General features: G+C 39.7%; 1 protein-coding gene across 1 annotated transcript; it reads left to right on the top strand.

Moving 5' to 3' along the window:
- The first annotated feature begins 720 nt into the window (after positions 1–720).
- LOC114476060 (junctional adhesion molecule B-like) lies at positions 721–16,929 on the top strand. Its single transcript, XM_028467316.1, is given in 11 exon segments — positions 721–1,145; positions 1,148–1,234; positions 7,918–7,983; positions 8,121–8,231; positions 9,484–9,633; positions 10,571–10,758; positions 11,449–11,551; positions 11,636–11,743; positions 11,857–11,869; positions 16,629–16,662; positions 16,748–16,929. Coding segments are annotated over 11 exon segments (1,323 nt in total). The 5' UTR covers position 721; the 3' UTR covers positions 16,787–16,929.
- Positions 16,930–17,517: the final 588 nt, after the last annotated feature.

Here is a 17,517-nt window from a genome sequence, read left to right as displayed (position 1 = left end):
CTTGGAGTTAGTTTGAGCTACTGCAGCTCAGTCTGATTGAGTGCTCAATCCCTACCAAAATAAAAGCACGGTGTAAAAAATGGGTTGCAACCCAAAATCATTAGCTGTTAAAAAAACCCTGTTTTTAACAGCTAATGATTAATCATAGTGTTACAGTTGATAAAAAAAAAAAATAGGGCTGTCAATGGATTAAAAAAAAAAATACTACCGGTATTTAATAGCACAGTTTTTCATATTGAAATGCGATTAATCGCATTTTTCTACTAAAGACTGAAGCTTGTAATAGATATTAGTTTATGGAAAATTGTGTAGTTAATGTAGAATGAATACACAAAGTATATTTAAATTCAAAGACCATTTTAATAACTTAAAAGAGGAAAAAAAAAGACTCCTATTTTTTGTTTGTTGTAATTGAACATGTAATTGTTTTTAAATGTAGTAATTGAGAACGTAACTGTTATTGACTTTCAGTGAGAAAAAAAAATCTAATTGGGGAAAAAATTCCGGTCATTAGAATCGAAATTGTGTTGTAATTGAATATGTAATTGAAATTGAAATTGAGTCATTTAGAATGTAACTAATTGACTTTCAGAGGGAAAATAATAATTGTAATTTTAATTGGGAAAAAATGCCCGTCACTGTAATTGTGTTGTAATTGAACATGTGTAATTGAAGACGTAATTGGAATTTAGTGTAATTGACCCCAACCCTGGTAAGTGTTATGAGTGAGGTCCGGTGGGTGCCACACCTTGTCGGTAACACGCGCTCCCGCTCCACGCTGACAGTGCAGTGCGCGTGTTGGACACGGCGCTGCGCTCTTTGGCGCTGTAGCCGTATCTCTCCCCCCTCCCTCCCTCCCTCCCCACTCCACCATCTCCACCTCACCACAGCCTGCCTGGAGGAGTGCAGAGCGGGACTGATCATTTGCGATCGGAACACGCTCCGGTCGCCTCTCTTCTGGAGGAGCCGCTCCACCGGGAATCCGCACCGACGCTTCCCCGTCCTCCGTGCGTGCGGCGCCGGGCTGGTCCGGTCGGGTCGCACCCACACACATCCACCCACCCACCATCCATCCTTCCACCCGCGGTCATTCCCTGGAAGCTGGATGAATTATTGGAGAGTTGTGAACAAGTGTGTGAAGACCGCCGGGCACCGGGATCTGCCTCTGCGCTCATGTGGACGACCATGGAGGGGACGTCTCTGTATCTGCCCATTGTTATGGTACTGATGCAATGTGAGTGGAAACTATTCTACTTCTCCATCTGTGTGTGATGACTTTTCCCCTCTACTTCCTGCACCTTTTGTATTTATCCAGATTCTCTTTTTAAACATGTTTTTCTTTGTCTTTATACCTCATACCCTTTCCTTAGAGTCGTTATGTGAAGCTCATGTGAGGTGGACACACTTAAACAAGTGTGAGACTGGCAGGGTGCCACCTCAGGGTGTGGGTGGATCATCAGTGACACCCGCTTTTTTTTTTCTTTTTCTTTTTTTTTTTCTTTGGCAGATCTGCTCATGAGATCATCAGTGAATTAAAGCTGTGTGTGTGTGTGTGTGTGTCGTGCACAATGGATGTGAGGAGACAGTGAGCGTGATCACCACCTGTCAGACCAACAGGTCACAAAGGTCGCAGAGGTGTGTGTGTTGTCAGTGCGTGTGTGATGGGTCACTTTCTCCCAGTCACTGCCTGCCTGTGGATTTTAGCTCCAAGAGGAAATGTTCCTGGAGTGTTTTTTTGTGCCAAGAAACCCACACCCCTCCTCCACCTCAACCTCCTCCTCCTCCTTGTCCTCCTCCTCCCTCAGATTACCTCTTTCTGCTACTCACACAGCCTGTGTCTGCCTGGGACAGCTGTTGCTGCTGTGTTACAGTCACACAGATAGGCTTTGTTTGAGTTGGACACGCACACACGCACACACACACACACACACGCGCACACACACACACACACACACACACACACACACACACACACACACACACACACACACACACACACACACACACACACACACACACACACACACAGAGGCTTCGTCCTGTTTTTTATAGTGTTTTTTTGTGATTTCCCCCTCCATCCTTGCAGCATTGAAACGTGCGTGCCATCCACGTTATCTGTGTCACGCAGCCAGAAAGGATATTTCCTTTGGGTCCATTTCTCATTTGCTCCCAATTAATTTGAATAAGTGCCTTAATTAGGACTGCCCATGCTTTTGACCTCAGCAAAGCTTTGGAAACACCTCAATCTCTGGAAACTTTCTGGACTACACACATCAGTGTGTTGAAAGCCTCGTGCAGGAACGTGCACGGCCTTCGATGTTCTCGTGTGTTTTTTTATATTTTGCATCTTTCCGCGTTGATGCTATTGTTAGATGTTTCAGGGCTTCAAAGCATCAACAAGCATTTTTAATTACCGCTGTGGCAGATCTGACGCCCAAGCTGCAGGACCACCAGAGACCCACGTCATGCTTTTCAGGACCCTCGTCCCAGTTTGCGGCTCATGCTTGTTATACTAATCTATTTGATCTGGTAAATCCTGTTATTGACTTATATAGGCCACCAGTTCGAGTTTCGTGACTCGGGCTTCCTGAGAGTGAGTGACCAGTCCTTAGATAGGGTGTTTCTGATAAGTAGAGCAGAACCACAACCATTGATGCTTTAACCAAGTCACAACCCTGCACTTTAACTTGTTTTGTTTAGTCACCTCCAAGATTGATAAACTACATATTTTTGGGGCTGATTTTGAGCAGATCTAAAAACTAGTTTTTTAACGTCAATTATGAAGGAAAATGGTCAAATGTGATCTTTTTATTGCATTTCAAATGCTAGGTTTAAAGCTAGGCCCCATAGATCAATAAATCCAAGGTCATTTGCTTGGAAAACACAATGTTAAAGATGGAAATTGCTGCTCGAAAGTTATTTGTTTTCATCTCCACTGTAAACACTCGGTTTATTGACATGGTCGGAAAAGTTTCACGCATTGCATTGTGGGATGTGGAGTCCTATATACGGATCTCGCAGAAGTGTTTTTACTTCATTCTTATTATTATTTCTTGTGTGTTTGCCCCAAAGAACTCTGACAAAGTGACTTCTCAACACATTCTGGTGTTTTCACTCAAAGTTGGAGCAAAACAATGGCAGATGTTTATTTTGGGGCTTACACGGAACGATCCTAATCTGGGCGAAAATGAATGTCTCACAGAATGAGGTGACATCACGGGGAATACTGGGAACAAACTAGAACAAAAAGGGTGTCAAGACACACTGTCCACCTTGTCTGGTGAAAAACACAAGAACTCACAGTAAGAATGAAGGAAAATCACTTAAAAGCGTCCGTCTATGGGACTCCACATCCCATAATGCAATGTGCGAAAGTTTTCTGACAAGGGAGTGTACATTGCTGTATATACTTCCATCTTTTTTTGAGCAAATAATCTTGGATTCATTGATCTGTGAGTCCTACACTTTATCTGATTAAAAAAATTACAGAGTGGCTTTACGTACGTAGCTGTACGGACAAACCCCGGTGCTATTTTAGGGTTAGTCCATAACTTAGGTTAGGGTTAGGGATCTACGTATTAATAGCAAACAGAAGTACTGGCCAATGAGGGGCACTCACGTGAACTAAACTGGCCAATGAGGGGCGCTACGTACGGATAGCCACTGCCAAAGATGTATCCTCTCCAGCAGCTTTAATTAGTTTGTACGTATTTCAAAAATGCAGATTTGCGTTCGGAGTTTTCTCCGCAGCTGTAGCGCTAGAAAAAGTCGCGTAATGCGCTTTCCATGAATAGTGTGACATGTACATTGTGTGCGCGTGTGTCAGAGTTTCAGAAATAATCTATTTCCCAGTGTTTGCTCATCTGTTTTCACACTTCTGCCACTCTAAGTAGGCAAAACAAAGGCATGTGTGTCTCCATCTGTCTCCATGTGTGCTTCTACTTTCACTTTCTCCTAATATTGACAAGGCTTCATAACTGGCGTGGCAAACTCGACGTAATTTGATCAAAACTTTAATATGCCCTAGTTTGTACTCCACTGAAAAAGCCATGATTAGCAACCTGCTATACACCTCTGTTGGAATGCCTTTGTGAAGTAAAATAAATGCTAATGCTAATGCTAAAACTCTCCACTCTATTCTGTCAGTGTTTGAAATATCTGGCTAGGATATAAACGGTAGATTTAGATATTGAGTTTATTTTACTTCACTGGTGTTTTAGTTTAAGAGGCAACCATTTTTAACGAGAGACCAATTTCCAGAGTCTGCTTTTACATTAAATCCTCGTATTAGCTCCTTAATGTCATAAAGGGCAGATTATAAAATATATTTTGTAACATAAAAGGGAAATATTTGTGCTTTTGTTATAAGATTGTTTGCATTCATTCAAGAAGCTCTTTTGAGTTGAAGAAAGATGGAAAGAAAACTCTGTGACTTCTGCAGTATCATATACAGACTTTGAAGGGACAGGTTTTAAGTCATTAAGATTTTTATCGAGTAAATATATTACAATTATAGTCGACTAAAATATAAATATACATGTCGTTTTTTTAAAAGATTGAATTACTATTAATCAACCAGATATGGGATCGTATTAATGGTTGTAAATACACACGAACAGATTTGATGCGATCAATCAAGACCACATGATCACAATCAACTTACTTCCTATTGGTTGACTCATCGGCTTGTCCCGCCTTCCAAAACAAATACGTAGTTCTGGTTGGTTGTCGTTGTCCCATGTGAACATTATAGTTTTGACTTTATTGGGTATCAAAAATATGAATATATTTTGGTAGTTTTTCGTTCACAATGCTAGCTCTTTGAAATAATCGTGCTGTGAGGGATTAGCCACTTGCTAGCTGCTAACAGGTCACATCCTGTAGTTCTGAACAGATTGCACTGCCAAACGTTTGATAGTGATGAGCCTTTTTTCCTGATCATCTTCTTTTTTGTATTTCGTTACTTTAATACCCTTGAAACCCAATTTCACATCAGATAGACCCCTGATTATTGAAACCGAGATGTTTCTGTGGGGATTACAGGGTTGTCCTGTACATCGGGAAGCCTGCTGCATGTGACGTTTGGATGTAGTACATGAACCGAAACAGAGGCGCATAATTGAAATGACATCCACGGCTCAGTGGGTCAACCCGTGGATGCTGGCAGGCTTAGGTCTGTGAGCGCCACTCACGCACACTCTGGACTTCCTGGAGTGCACAGAAAGAAAAAAAAACTCGCCTCTGTGTTACCATTAGCCACCATGCTAATGTAAAAGGATTGGAACAGGCCATGTGTTCATCGTCCATCTTTATTTGTTTGAAGCCAGTGTAGGTTGATAGTGGAAACATGACGCACAGTCACTGCTTATTTTTTAGGAGTTTTAGTTTTAGTGTGTGTGTGTGTGTAAGTGAGGCACACTCAGGGCGTGTGCGTCGTCGTCAGCCCTGCCTCATTTCCTTTGGCTCAAAGAGACACCCTTCAAGGTGGCGCCGGCCCGCGTCTCACACTATGTGACAAGAGCGTCTCCCATTCACAGAGCTGCTGTCGTACAGGATCTCCTCGGGCTTCAATCCCACTCTTTCTTTTATTCATGCATCTCCGGGTCTCTTGTCCGCTCCTCCCTTTCCATTTATATTCTATTCTTAGGGCTGCTCATCTCTCCTTGATCGCTTCTTGTCCCCCTTTAATCCCATTGTATCTCCCTCCCTCTCCTTGTTCATCCCTGGGTGAGACATAGCTTCTCCGATGGTGTGGAGGGAGTCGAGCCAACGCTAGGACTCAAATTATGTTGTAGCTCTGCAAAGGTGTCAAGGAAAGCGAGAGCTTATAGAGGAGAAAGCTTGTACTGTGAAGTCACGAGGGTCAAAGTGGGAGCAAAGCGACGCTGGTGGAAAGTGAGGCAACTCCACGAGTGGCTCTTAAAACGCCCCTCGGCATTATTTTCGTAGGAGGCATTTGGTTTGAACGTTGGGCATCATCCTGTTGCCGTCCACCCTTCCTGCCTTTTGCCTGGCCTACATTGTTCCTCTGGCTACGGAGGGGAAACTCTATTCCACAAACAATGGAAACACATGGAACGCTACAGACAAACAGGAAAAAGGACATTTGAATTCAGACGTGAACTTTGCAGGAACAATCTCAGGAAGACACTTGTGTGTGTGTGTGTGTGTGTGTGTGTGTGACGTCTTCATTATACCAAATTAGAAGTTTGTCAGAAGTTTTTTTTTATTTTTTATAGCCCTTAATGTTCCGACTTGGCACCCCCCGGGGCTCGCTCTGCATTTATTATGCATATTCAAAAATGCATGCCTCCCAGTCTCAAACACAGTTTTTTTTCCTTTGCCTCTTAATTTGCAGAGGTTTTGAGGGATGTTTTCGTCCCGCGTGTTCACAGAAAACTAAAAATAATGCTGGGAGAGGGAGCAGGCCTGAAAAAACAGTTTATTTATAATGTTAAACACAAGCCACAGTTTATAACTGAAGTGTATTTTATTCTTATATTCCTGCCTTTATTTCCAAGAATATTAGAAACAAAAAAAGGTGCATTTGATTCTGCTCAGACGAGCCCCCTAGTGGCTATGTAAATGCATGGTTTGCATATAGCCAGAAACGGCTCTGGTTTAGGGAGAGGTGGCTTCAAATTGGGACTTGGAAAAATTAATCATTGAAAAAAAGGAAATTTAAAAAAAACTCATTCAAACCACACACACACATATATATATATATATATATATATATATATATATATATATATATATATATATATATATATATACCTGTATATATATATGTGTGTATATGTATATATTTCTTTTAAATATATATGTAAATAAAAAATAATGATAAAATGTGAAACCTTTTTTTTTTTTTAAAAATTTAAATTCCCAAAAACCCTAAAATAAAATAAAATAAAAAATGTGTTAAAAATTAATTGAAATCTTATATACTTATATTTTTAAAAATATGTAAAAAAAAAAAAATTAGAAATAATATTTGAAACATTTAAAAATATATATATTTTCTATTCCCAAAAACCCTTAAAAAACGACTTTGTTAAAAATGAAATAAAACCATATATAATTATATTTTTAAAAATAAAAATAAAATATGTAAATAAAAATGAAATGCAACATTTCTTAAAATTGTTTCAATTTTCCCAAACCCTAAGAACAATTAAAATAATCTGGATTTTTTTTAATTTTTAAAATGTTTTTTTATAGATAAGTTTTTTTTATACTTTGTAAAAAACAGTTTTGATATAAAAAAAAAAACAAAAAAGAATGTAACCACTTTCCCAGGGTGTTAATCCATGAGTTAAAAAGGATGAAACATTTTTAAATAAATAAATTTTTGGTGCATTTATCAAATTTCTAACCATCGCCTCACTTACGTGAGACTGTGATTGTTCTGTTTGGATCCCATGGTGTAGGCTTACCCTCTGCTCCAGTGTCCTTTAGCACTGACTATAGTCAGTGTTAGGCAGTCAGTCAGTGATGCTCCATGGCAGCGATCCAGCTCCACTACGGATCAAGGCCTCACTGGTTCCTTATGTTTGGTATCAGTTGCATCCAGACGGTGCGAGTGTAGTCGTCCGCCTTCAGTTAAATCCTTCCATCAACAAGAGGTTAATCTGGTGTAGGCACGACTGAGATGATTGTGACCTCATCCTAACCTGCGTCTAAATAAACATACGTCAGTCTGATCCTTAACCCTGGAGGATTAAAGCAGAGGCGGGAGTAAATCCTGCCTTCACTCTCCGACTCCTTCTCCTTCATTAAGCATTCTCCTCTCATAGTTTTAGCGGACGACTTGCTGCTATTCACCTTGTCCCCCCCCCCCCTTCCCCCAATAGAAGACAAGTGATATTACATTAGAAACTTCTCACCCTTTATCCATTCAAATCTCCTTTCCACCAGGTGCCCCATGTGCTCCCGTAACCGTGACAACCAGCAAACATAAAGTGGAGGTGCGGGAGAGTTCAGGTGAGGAAGAGAGAAGCTACTTTTGCCATCTTCTGTTTCCCTCTGACAGAAGCTATAAATAGACCCAGCCACTTCAAAAAAAAAAAAATGCAACAGATCCTTGTCTACAGCGTAATAAATATCTCATGGTTTTGCAGACGCAGTGCTGTCCTGCATGTTCCGCACCGAGAGGGACCAGAGCCCTCGCATCGAGTGGAAGAAGAAGGGCAAAGACGTCTCCTTCGTCTACTACGACGGACACTTCAGAGGTGAGAAGGCGGCGGCGCATGCCATCGCCTTGGCGACCAACGTTGGCTTTGTTTTAATCAGATTGACCGTCGCAGCTGGAGGGGGAGTGGATGAGGAGTGATCGCCCACGGTTTAATCCAGAGGTGTCAAACTCCTCCCGGTCACACAATCCCAATCCCAGTAACACTACTTGTTATAGAATATAATAGATACAGTTTACAGAGGTGTAAAGAGTACATTGCATTATTCTTTCACCCCACGCTTCGTGTGGAGGAAATCAAGTACCCATAAAAGCAACTCAATTACAGTAACTTTATTATTTATTAAAAAAGACAGAAACTAAAGCCTTTATTTTCTCTTGTTTGAAAGGTAACATGTTTTTATTGAATATATTTAAGAATTAGAAGGTTTTCTCAGTTTTAAGGGGTGGTTTGGGTCCTGGTTCAGCCCTTTTTTCAACTCCCACATGTAGAAATTGAATATGTCACTATATAGTATACTTAATGTAATCCATTAATTATCAGGGAGAATATATAGTAAATAATGCCCCTTTTTAAATTACATTAAATTGAATTAAAATAAGAATAATTGTGTAGGTATAAGTTTATTATTCTGACATCCAGCAGTAACTGTTATGGTCTTTGTTGTCTTTTTTTGTTCCCTGAGGACACATTTAATAGCCATCACGCTCTGCCATTACTGCAAATAGTGACTAATGATGTGATTTCCATTGATGCACAAAGAGCAGATAAACAAACTAATGTCGTATTTGTCCCCTTTTCAAACACTACACTGTGATATGAAGCCCTTTTTTTTTTACATTTTTAACCTGTGATCTTCTATTAATATGTAAATAAACTCGCAATCATTATTAAAAATGTTTGATAATAGTATGAAAATGATACAAAATAATACAAAAAAAAAAAACCAAAACAAAATAACACAAAATCACAGAAAAACACACCAAACAACAGCAACAGTACACAATTTTTTTTCAGGAAATTACAGAAAATCACACAAAATGACTCAAAAATCACACAAAATTAGAGAAACATGTTACAATAATTATTTAAATTGTTTAATAAAACCAGAAAAGAGAGTCTTTTGGAGGTTGGAGAGGATGTGTGATGCTCCACTTAATTGCAGCTGCTTCAAACACTTTTGGCACACTGTGTGTTTTAAGCAGCATTGTATGTGTGTGTGTGATTTATTCATGCTGCTCAGCCAGAGAAACATCGTTTCTGGTGCCTGACCTTCTGTTTGTGTTCCCAGGTACGTTTGAGGGCCGCGCCAGCATCGAGGGAGCCACGGTGACGCTGCACGGCGTGACTCAGGAGGATGCTGGAGAGTACCGCTGTGAGATCAGTGCGCCCTTAGACGCCGTCAGCCTCGGCGAGACCAACGTCACGCTCAAAGTTTTGGGTACAAACCAGTGGAAATATTTTTTTTACATTAGTCATTTTGTGTAATTCTGTTATTTTTGTGTATTTTTTTTATCATCCTTTTGTGTATTCTTCTGTAATTTCTTGAGTAATTTTGTATAGTGTTGCTGTTGTTTTGTGTATTTTTCTGTCAGTTTGTGTTTTTTGTGCCATTTATTTATTTATTTATTTTTTTCGTATTGCTGTATGGTTATTTTTTGTGTATTTTTATCATCTTTTTTGTATTTTTCTGTAGGGTCATGCGATTTTGGAGTAATTTTTTGTCGTTTTGTGTATTTTACCCTCATTTTGTGTGTTTTAGGAGTCATTTTGTTTTATTTTGATTGTTGCATTGTTATTTTTGTGTATTTTTATCATCCCTTTGTGTATTTTTCTGTAAGTTAATGTGTATTTGGTGTATTTTTCTGTAATTTCGTATGTATTTGGAGTTATTTTCTGTAGTGTTGCTGTTGTTTTATGTATTTTACTGTCATTTTGTGGTTTTTTTTTATTGTTGAATTGTTATTTTTGTATTCTTTTATCATCCTTTTGTGTATGTTTATGGTGTTTCATGTGTAATTGGAGGAATTTTGTGTATTTTTCTGTAATTTTGTGTGTATTTGTTATAATTTAGTGTGGTGTTGCTGTTGTTTTGTGTATTTTTTTGCCATTTTGTGCATTTACTTTGTGGACCAAACAAAACTAGTTGTTTGTTGGTCTGCTAGAGCTTCATTTGACCGAATTTAGAGAACCAATATCTGTGTTCCTGTAAATATCAGACGTCAGTTTTCCATTGCTTTATCAATTTGTTGAATCCGAACTTGTAGATTATTCAACCTTCTGACCTGTCCCATCCCATAACTCGACTGATTGGTTGTCGGAACAATAATGACGATGGTGTGCAGAAATAACGCGTTCTTCTCCTCGTCCTCCTGCAGTGCCCCCCCACACACCGGCCTGTGAAATCCCCAGTTCAGCAGTGACGGGCTCTGTGGTGCAGCTGCGCTGTAGGGACCAGCAGAGCATCCCACCTGCCACATACTCCTGGTTCAAAGACAACCGTCCAATCAGCATGCCGCGTCACGCCAACGCCACCTATCAGATCGACTTCCACACAGGAGTGCTGGTAAGACGCCGATCACAGGACGGATGTACAAATGTGCAGACACATTATTCTGTTATTTAATTAATTTATATTGTTACGGCTTTTAGTTTAATTTTTAGATGTAGTTTAATTTAATTTAAATACCATTAATTTAATTCGCCACAGCTAGTAGGGAACAGCCAAAAGAAAATCTCTAGATTCATTTTTTTTTTTATTTTGGAAACATGGAGTCATATCGAGCGTGACTCTTTTTTATGTTAGTTTAGTGAGTCCTGTCTCTTCCCTGCGGGAGTTTTATTTTATTCAGTTATTAATTTATTAATTTATTTATTTATTTATTTATTTATTTATTTATTTATTTATTTATTTATTTAATTTATTTATTTATTTATTTATTTATTTATTCATTTTATTTCATTTCATTTCATTTCATTTCATTTCATTTCATTTTATTTTATTTTATTTTATTTTTTTTAATTTAATTTAATTTAATTTTTTTTAATTTTATTTTATTTTGAAAACATGGAGTCATATCGAGCATGGCTTCACCTTGGTGTTAGTTGAGTGAGTCTCGTTTCTCCCCTGCAGGAGTTTTATTTTATTTATAATATTAATATATTTGTCTTTATTTATTCTTTTATTGGATTTTATTTTATTTTGAAAACATGGAGTCATATTTTCAGTTGAGTGCATCTCATCTCTTCCTTGCAGGAGTTTAAATCTGTAGCCAAAGAAGACTCGGGCCGCTATAGCTGCCTGGCATCCAACGGCGTGGGTTTGCCAAAGATGTGTGAGGGCAAGCAAATGACCGTGGGTGTGTTTGGACGCCACCAGACACCATCAGCTCCCGGTGCGACTCCCTCACGCTCACTCTTTTACTCTTTTTCTGTCTTTGTAGAGGATGTGAACATCAACGTGATGGTGGTGGTGGTGGTGGTGCTGCTGCTGCTGGCGGTGACCTGCGGCTGCGGCGGCCTCGTCCTGCACCGGAACGGCTTCTTCACCCGTGAGTTGTGCGCTCTGCGTGTGATGGGACTGTGCACACCGAAACACTAACAGTCTGCTCTTTCTGTGTCCAAACCCCCCCCCCCCCCCCGCCACCCGACCCACCGTCAACAGGACACAGAGGAAGGTAGGCCTGCACGAGCACTGAGATGAGGCTGCTTTAGGAATCATGCACGGGCTTGTGCAGTGTGCATGATGCAAAGTCTGGTTAGGCTCTGACAGAGTAACCTATTCACTCATTTATGGCCCCTACCATACCAATAAACAAATAGACGCACTTTACTAACCACTCATAACTGCTCGCTGTCTCTTATCTCAGGCTGTACAGGAGCAGAATAATAGCAGAGTTAGAACTGCGCCCGCTGGGACGTAAAACAGCGTGGTTTGTTTTTGGCTCGAGGCCGCGGAAGTTTGGTGTTTTCCTGCACCAGGGGTAACCTCGGTCAATGGTAGAAAGCAGTATGAAAGTCACTTCCTTTTGCTTATACTCCTGTGGGAAAACACCAAACTTCCGCGGCCTCGGGAGGACGATATCTTTCCGCTGACACCTCATTTGACCAGATCCGAGCATTTTTAGATTTTTCCCAATATTCGTAACATATTCGGACTCAGGCAGATCAGACCTTTTCCGCTGACACCTTGTTTGGCCCAATTCGAGCATTTTTTGTTAAATAATAACCATTGAATAACAATGGCGGCCATCTTGAAAAATGGGCGCCATATTGAATTTTTGAGTGGCCAATGCCTTTTTCCAAAATATAGGCTCTTAGAGAGTTTTTTTTGTTTTTTTTTTTAAAGGATTTTTTTGGCTCTAGTGGCCTTTATATGACAGTTGCTTGACAGGAAAGGGGTCAGAGAGAGCAGGGAATGACACGCAGGAAAGGGTCCCAGGCCGGGAATCGAACCTGGACCCGCTGCAGGTGAGGAACTAAGGCCTCTGTACATGGGGCGGGCGCTCAACCCACTGAGCTAAACACCGCCCTTTAGAGAGTGTCTTTGCCAAATGTCATGCTTTTATACCAAAATGAACGATTTTTTTTTTTTTTTTACTAATCTGCTGCACTAGTCAGTATTTAGTGGAAAGAATAAAGAGGTTTTTTGTGTGTTTTTGTTGTGTTGTGTATTTTTTATTTTACTTTTGTAAATGATTTCTCATTTTGTGTGTGTTTACTGTTGTTTGTTGTGTTATTGTAGCCCCTTTGTTTTTTTGTATATTTTTTGTAGTCATCTTTTGTGTTTTTGAAGTAATTGGTTGTTTTTACTTGTCTTTTGTGTATTTTCCTGTAATCTTGTATGTTTTTATAGCTTCATTTTGTGTATTTATTTTTGGGGCCTCAGAATATTAATCAGAGGGCGACATTATCTATATTCATTTCAGCATTTAGAAAAAAGACCAATCTTAGCATTAACACAGGAAATAACAAAGTTTTTTTTGTGTGTGTGTGTGTGTGTGTGTGTTTTGTGTATTTTTGTAGTCCTTGTGTGTAATTTTGTTTACGTTTGTTGTTGTTTTGTGTGTTTTCTTGGGTCATTTTGTGGATTTTGATACATTTTTGTATATTTTTTTGTAGTCCTCTCTTGTGTTTTAGTTGTAATTTGTTTTGTTTGTGTATTTCTTTGCAATTTTGCGTGTTTTTATGAAGCACAAAGCACAAAATTTCATTCTAGGGCCTCATGTGGCCCCTGGGCTGCCAGTTTCCCATGTCTAAACAGTATAAATGGCGCTAACCTGGTTAAGTACAGGCAGTATATTAATCCCACTCTGACCACTGACGGAGGAGGAGGAGGAGGAGGAGGAGGAGGAGGAGGTTTCACTCGGGGCTGTGTGTCTGCATCTGTGTGCTGAGTCAGGCCTGTCTGTTAATCAGACCAAGGAAGGAATCGCAGGCAATTAAAGCGATCTGTAATCTACAGCAGATCATGCTAGGGGATGAGGGTGTTGTGTAAGCCATCGCTGCTGGACACACAGTTACAGTATGTGTGTGTGTGTGTGTGTGTGTGAGGAGGCTGGGATGGCTCATACGCATGTCCTCACTCACCCAGCGTTATTTCATTACCAGCTCGTTACCGCTCCCAGCTTTGATGGAGAGTCACAACAAGCTCTCTCCTTGAAGCTGCGCGTCAGGTTAAAAGTATGATGCTCGTCAGTGTCCACCTTCTATTTATAGATTATTATAGAGCCCGCTTCTTCCCTAAGACTCCAAGGCAATGTGACAGGATTTCTGATGCACTGATGGCTCGTAATAGTGCTGAACAGGACCCAAAAACATCCTTTTTGTTTTGTTTTAAATTCAATGTTCTAGCCCAGTGTTGCTTAATTAGGGGGTACTCAAAAATATGTTTATTTTTAGATAAAAATGATTATCAAACTAATAATTAACAGCAACAGAGAAAAATATACTGAATAATAAAAAACAAACAAACAACAAAATGACACCAAAAACACACACACTAGGAGAGAAAAATACTTACTATTACCAGCGACACACAAAACGACAAGGAAGACACACTAAATGAGAGAAAGACACACGCGATCGCTACAAAATACACAAAAATAGCAGAGAAACATACAAAGCAACTCCAAAAACACACACGCTGAGAGAGAATAGTTTAAACAATACCAAAAAACACAACAATAACACACAAAATAAGAGAAAAATTTAATGAATCATAAAAAGACCAGACAAACAACAAACAAAATATGCAAAATGATGCCAAAAACACTCACACACACACACACTAAGAAAGAAAAATACTTACTATTACCAGCGACACACATAACAACAACTAAGACACTTAATAAGAGAAAGACACACATGATCACTAAAAAATAGTGGAGAAACATACAAAAGGACAAAAGAAACAACCAAACGACAGCAAAAGCTGAGAACAATAACACATGAAATAAGATAAAAAAAATATACTGAATAATAATAATGTTGTAGCTCATAAAATACCAGATATGGCCGATTGTGACTCACTGTCGCTGTCACTCATTAGATTCATACCAGACGTGCATGTTTTATATCTGCAGCACCTTTAGCTAATCCACACCCTCGCAGGGAGAACATGCAAGCTCACAGAGATGCACCCTGTGTGAATTCAATCTCATCTTAAAGTATTTTCAGGCATTCATTTATTTATTCTTTTATTGAAGAAGGCAAGGTCCACCACCTCAAAAAGTAAAAGAGAGAAATTGTGCCTTACTAATATTTATAACAATATATTTTTGTGATGTATAAAATAATGTCATTGGCCCAATAAGGAGCCCACCTCCTCTTCTAATGGAGGATTGTTAGTTTGCTGCATGTGATCAGCTGCATGTCTTGCTGACGTGTCGACGATCTTTCATGCAGAGGGCCGGCGTCTGCGGCCGTGCGAGCGTCCGGGGTTTGTGCTGTTGATTTGTTGCTGCTCGTTGCATTCCTTAAGTAAGCTGAGCCAACCGACACACTGATGTTTAGCCGCGGTTGTTGGGCCAATTCTCCAAAGATGACATTGATTGGTCGCCTCCTAAAAAAAAAAAAAAACCAAAAACTGTTTGAAATCAGGTGCATTGCTCAGCTTTTTTAAGTCGGTGAGTGCTTAACTTAATACAAGAATGCTTTTTATACCCAAACCTTTGACATTTCGGTAACACCTTACTTGAAGTTTTATATATAAGGCTGACATTACGCTGTCATCATCTGTCATTAGCATAAATAAGCTGTCATTAAGTGACATTTGCTAAATTGTGACACCTTTGGAGCTATGTTGGCCATTTTTGGGTTAGGTGGAGGGTTAGATAAGGTTTGGGTTAGTGCTGGCGTGTCAAACTCATTTTAATTCAGTGGCCAAATATGGATTATGGATTTCTTTTGTGTGGGAAAAAGGGCAAATTCAACATTAATGTGCCCTGGTTTGCACTTCCAAGTATAAATTATACATACATGATAAAGTGCAGGATCTTCATTTAAATTTCCCTGATTTTGGGGAATTTTGGGCAATTTTTGTATAATATTTTGAGGAAAATTTGACAGATTTTTGAAAAATTAGAACTTTCAACAATTTGAGATTAAAAATGGCTGCCGTAATGTGATATAAGAACTAGAAAAGTAAGCTCGGCAGATATTGTGGATTGTTTTTATTTTTTGTATTGGTCATTTACAAAATGTTATATTTATTTAACGTCATTTTTATTTCCTCGAGCGGTTTTTAGGGCTGGATCTGACACTTGTGGGTTGGGGTATCGAAGGCTTAGGGGTTAGGGTAACAAACAACACTTAATGACAGCCTTTATGACACCTTATTCATACTAATGACAGGTGTCGTGTCATAATAATAACAGCGTGATGTCAGCCTTTATGTATAAAACTTTAAGTAAAAATTTACCGACAATAATATGATAATAACGCATGCTTGTGCACACTACAGTGAGATGCTGACAGCTTGAAACCGGCAGATATACATGCACGCCTGCAGATGCATCTCCGACCTTTTTTACGTAAAAAATATTAAAGTTCAAACTCCCCCCCCCCCCCCCAAAACAGGTCATTTTGGATCTCCCAGGGTCACGGTGCAGCCCACATCAGCAGCCAAACCCTGCACAGAACAGAAGACATGTGAGTGAGACAGAGAACCCAACCCTTAAGTGATAACCCAGGTGAAGACGTCACGTTGCTTTTTTGTGAGGATTAGGAGTCGATTAGGGAGATTTAGAGGTGCTGGTAAGAAGATTTGGGACGCCAAAGGTGCTTCTGGATGAGTTTGTCTGTGCTTATTTCTTTAGCAAGCTGTCCATGTCCTCACTGAAGTCACGACACACACACACACACACACACACGCGCGCTAAGGGATCAGTCGGACTGTAGATCTCTAAATCTAAGATCTCTGTGTTTATCTTCAAGGTCTAATGTCAACTACATCCCTCCGCCCCAAGAAGTAAGTGTCCCGATGTGTGATTAATCCTCTTCAAGTAAAATCCCAGCCCAGGTTGACCTTTGCCCCCTGTGCTCCCTTCCCTCAGCCGCAGGATTTCAAACACACACAGTCCTTCATGCTCTGAGAAGCTGGCCTTCCGTCACTGCATCCCTACATCGTGCCAACCCCGGATTTGGGACACACTCAGCGAAGTCGTGATCTTCCACTTCTCATTCTATCTTCTTGCTTTTTTTGGCTTCTTTTTCATCGACTGTCATTGGAATTAAGTACAAACTCTTGGTACACTGCTGCCCTCTGGTGGTCAGATGGTAAATTGTTTGATTCTCACCCGCAGGCTTTATTTTACTTTTCTCACCAAAGAAGAATTATTCCATGTTTCCCATGTCAGAGCGTTTTGGATTTCAAATACAACTTACCTCAGTTAGTATTAGTGTGGGGGCGCCCGACCCCAATCCATCCTAATGTGCCTGCATGGTCTGATAGATATATATCTACTGTATACCTCGTGCCTTTTTGATTTGTCTCATATTTATATCTATGGCTCTCACTCGTTTGTAAAGAACTTGCCTTACTCTTTACTGTCTTTATCTTTTCTTATTATTTTCTTTTTGTGCCACGTATCAAACGGAGCGACTTGTTTGGTTTTTTCTTTGACTGATGTATCAGTATTAAAATTATTTTCTATTCAAATACTCGCCAATGTGTCTTATTTACACCTTTCACGTTTCTGTACACGGTGAAAGCCTCACCTCAATTCTTTGGGGTTTTACATCATTTTTTGGGCGTTTTTTTTTGTGCCTTTTTTATGCCTTACTATAACCTTACCTCCATTGTATGCATTTGAAATTTTTAGAC

This window comes from Gouania willdenowi, chromosome 2 (genome assembly GCF_900634775.1).
Source record: "Gouania willdenowi chromosome 2, fGouWil2.1, whole genome shotgun sequence".
Taxonomy (NCBI): domain Eukaryota; kingdom Metazoa; phylum Chordata; class Actinopteri; order Blenniiformes; family Gobiesocidae; genus Gouania; species Gouania willdenowi.
Note: the sequence above shows the minus strand (reverse complement) of the source record. Positions and strands in the feature narration are given on the sequence as shown.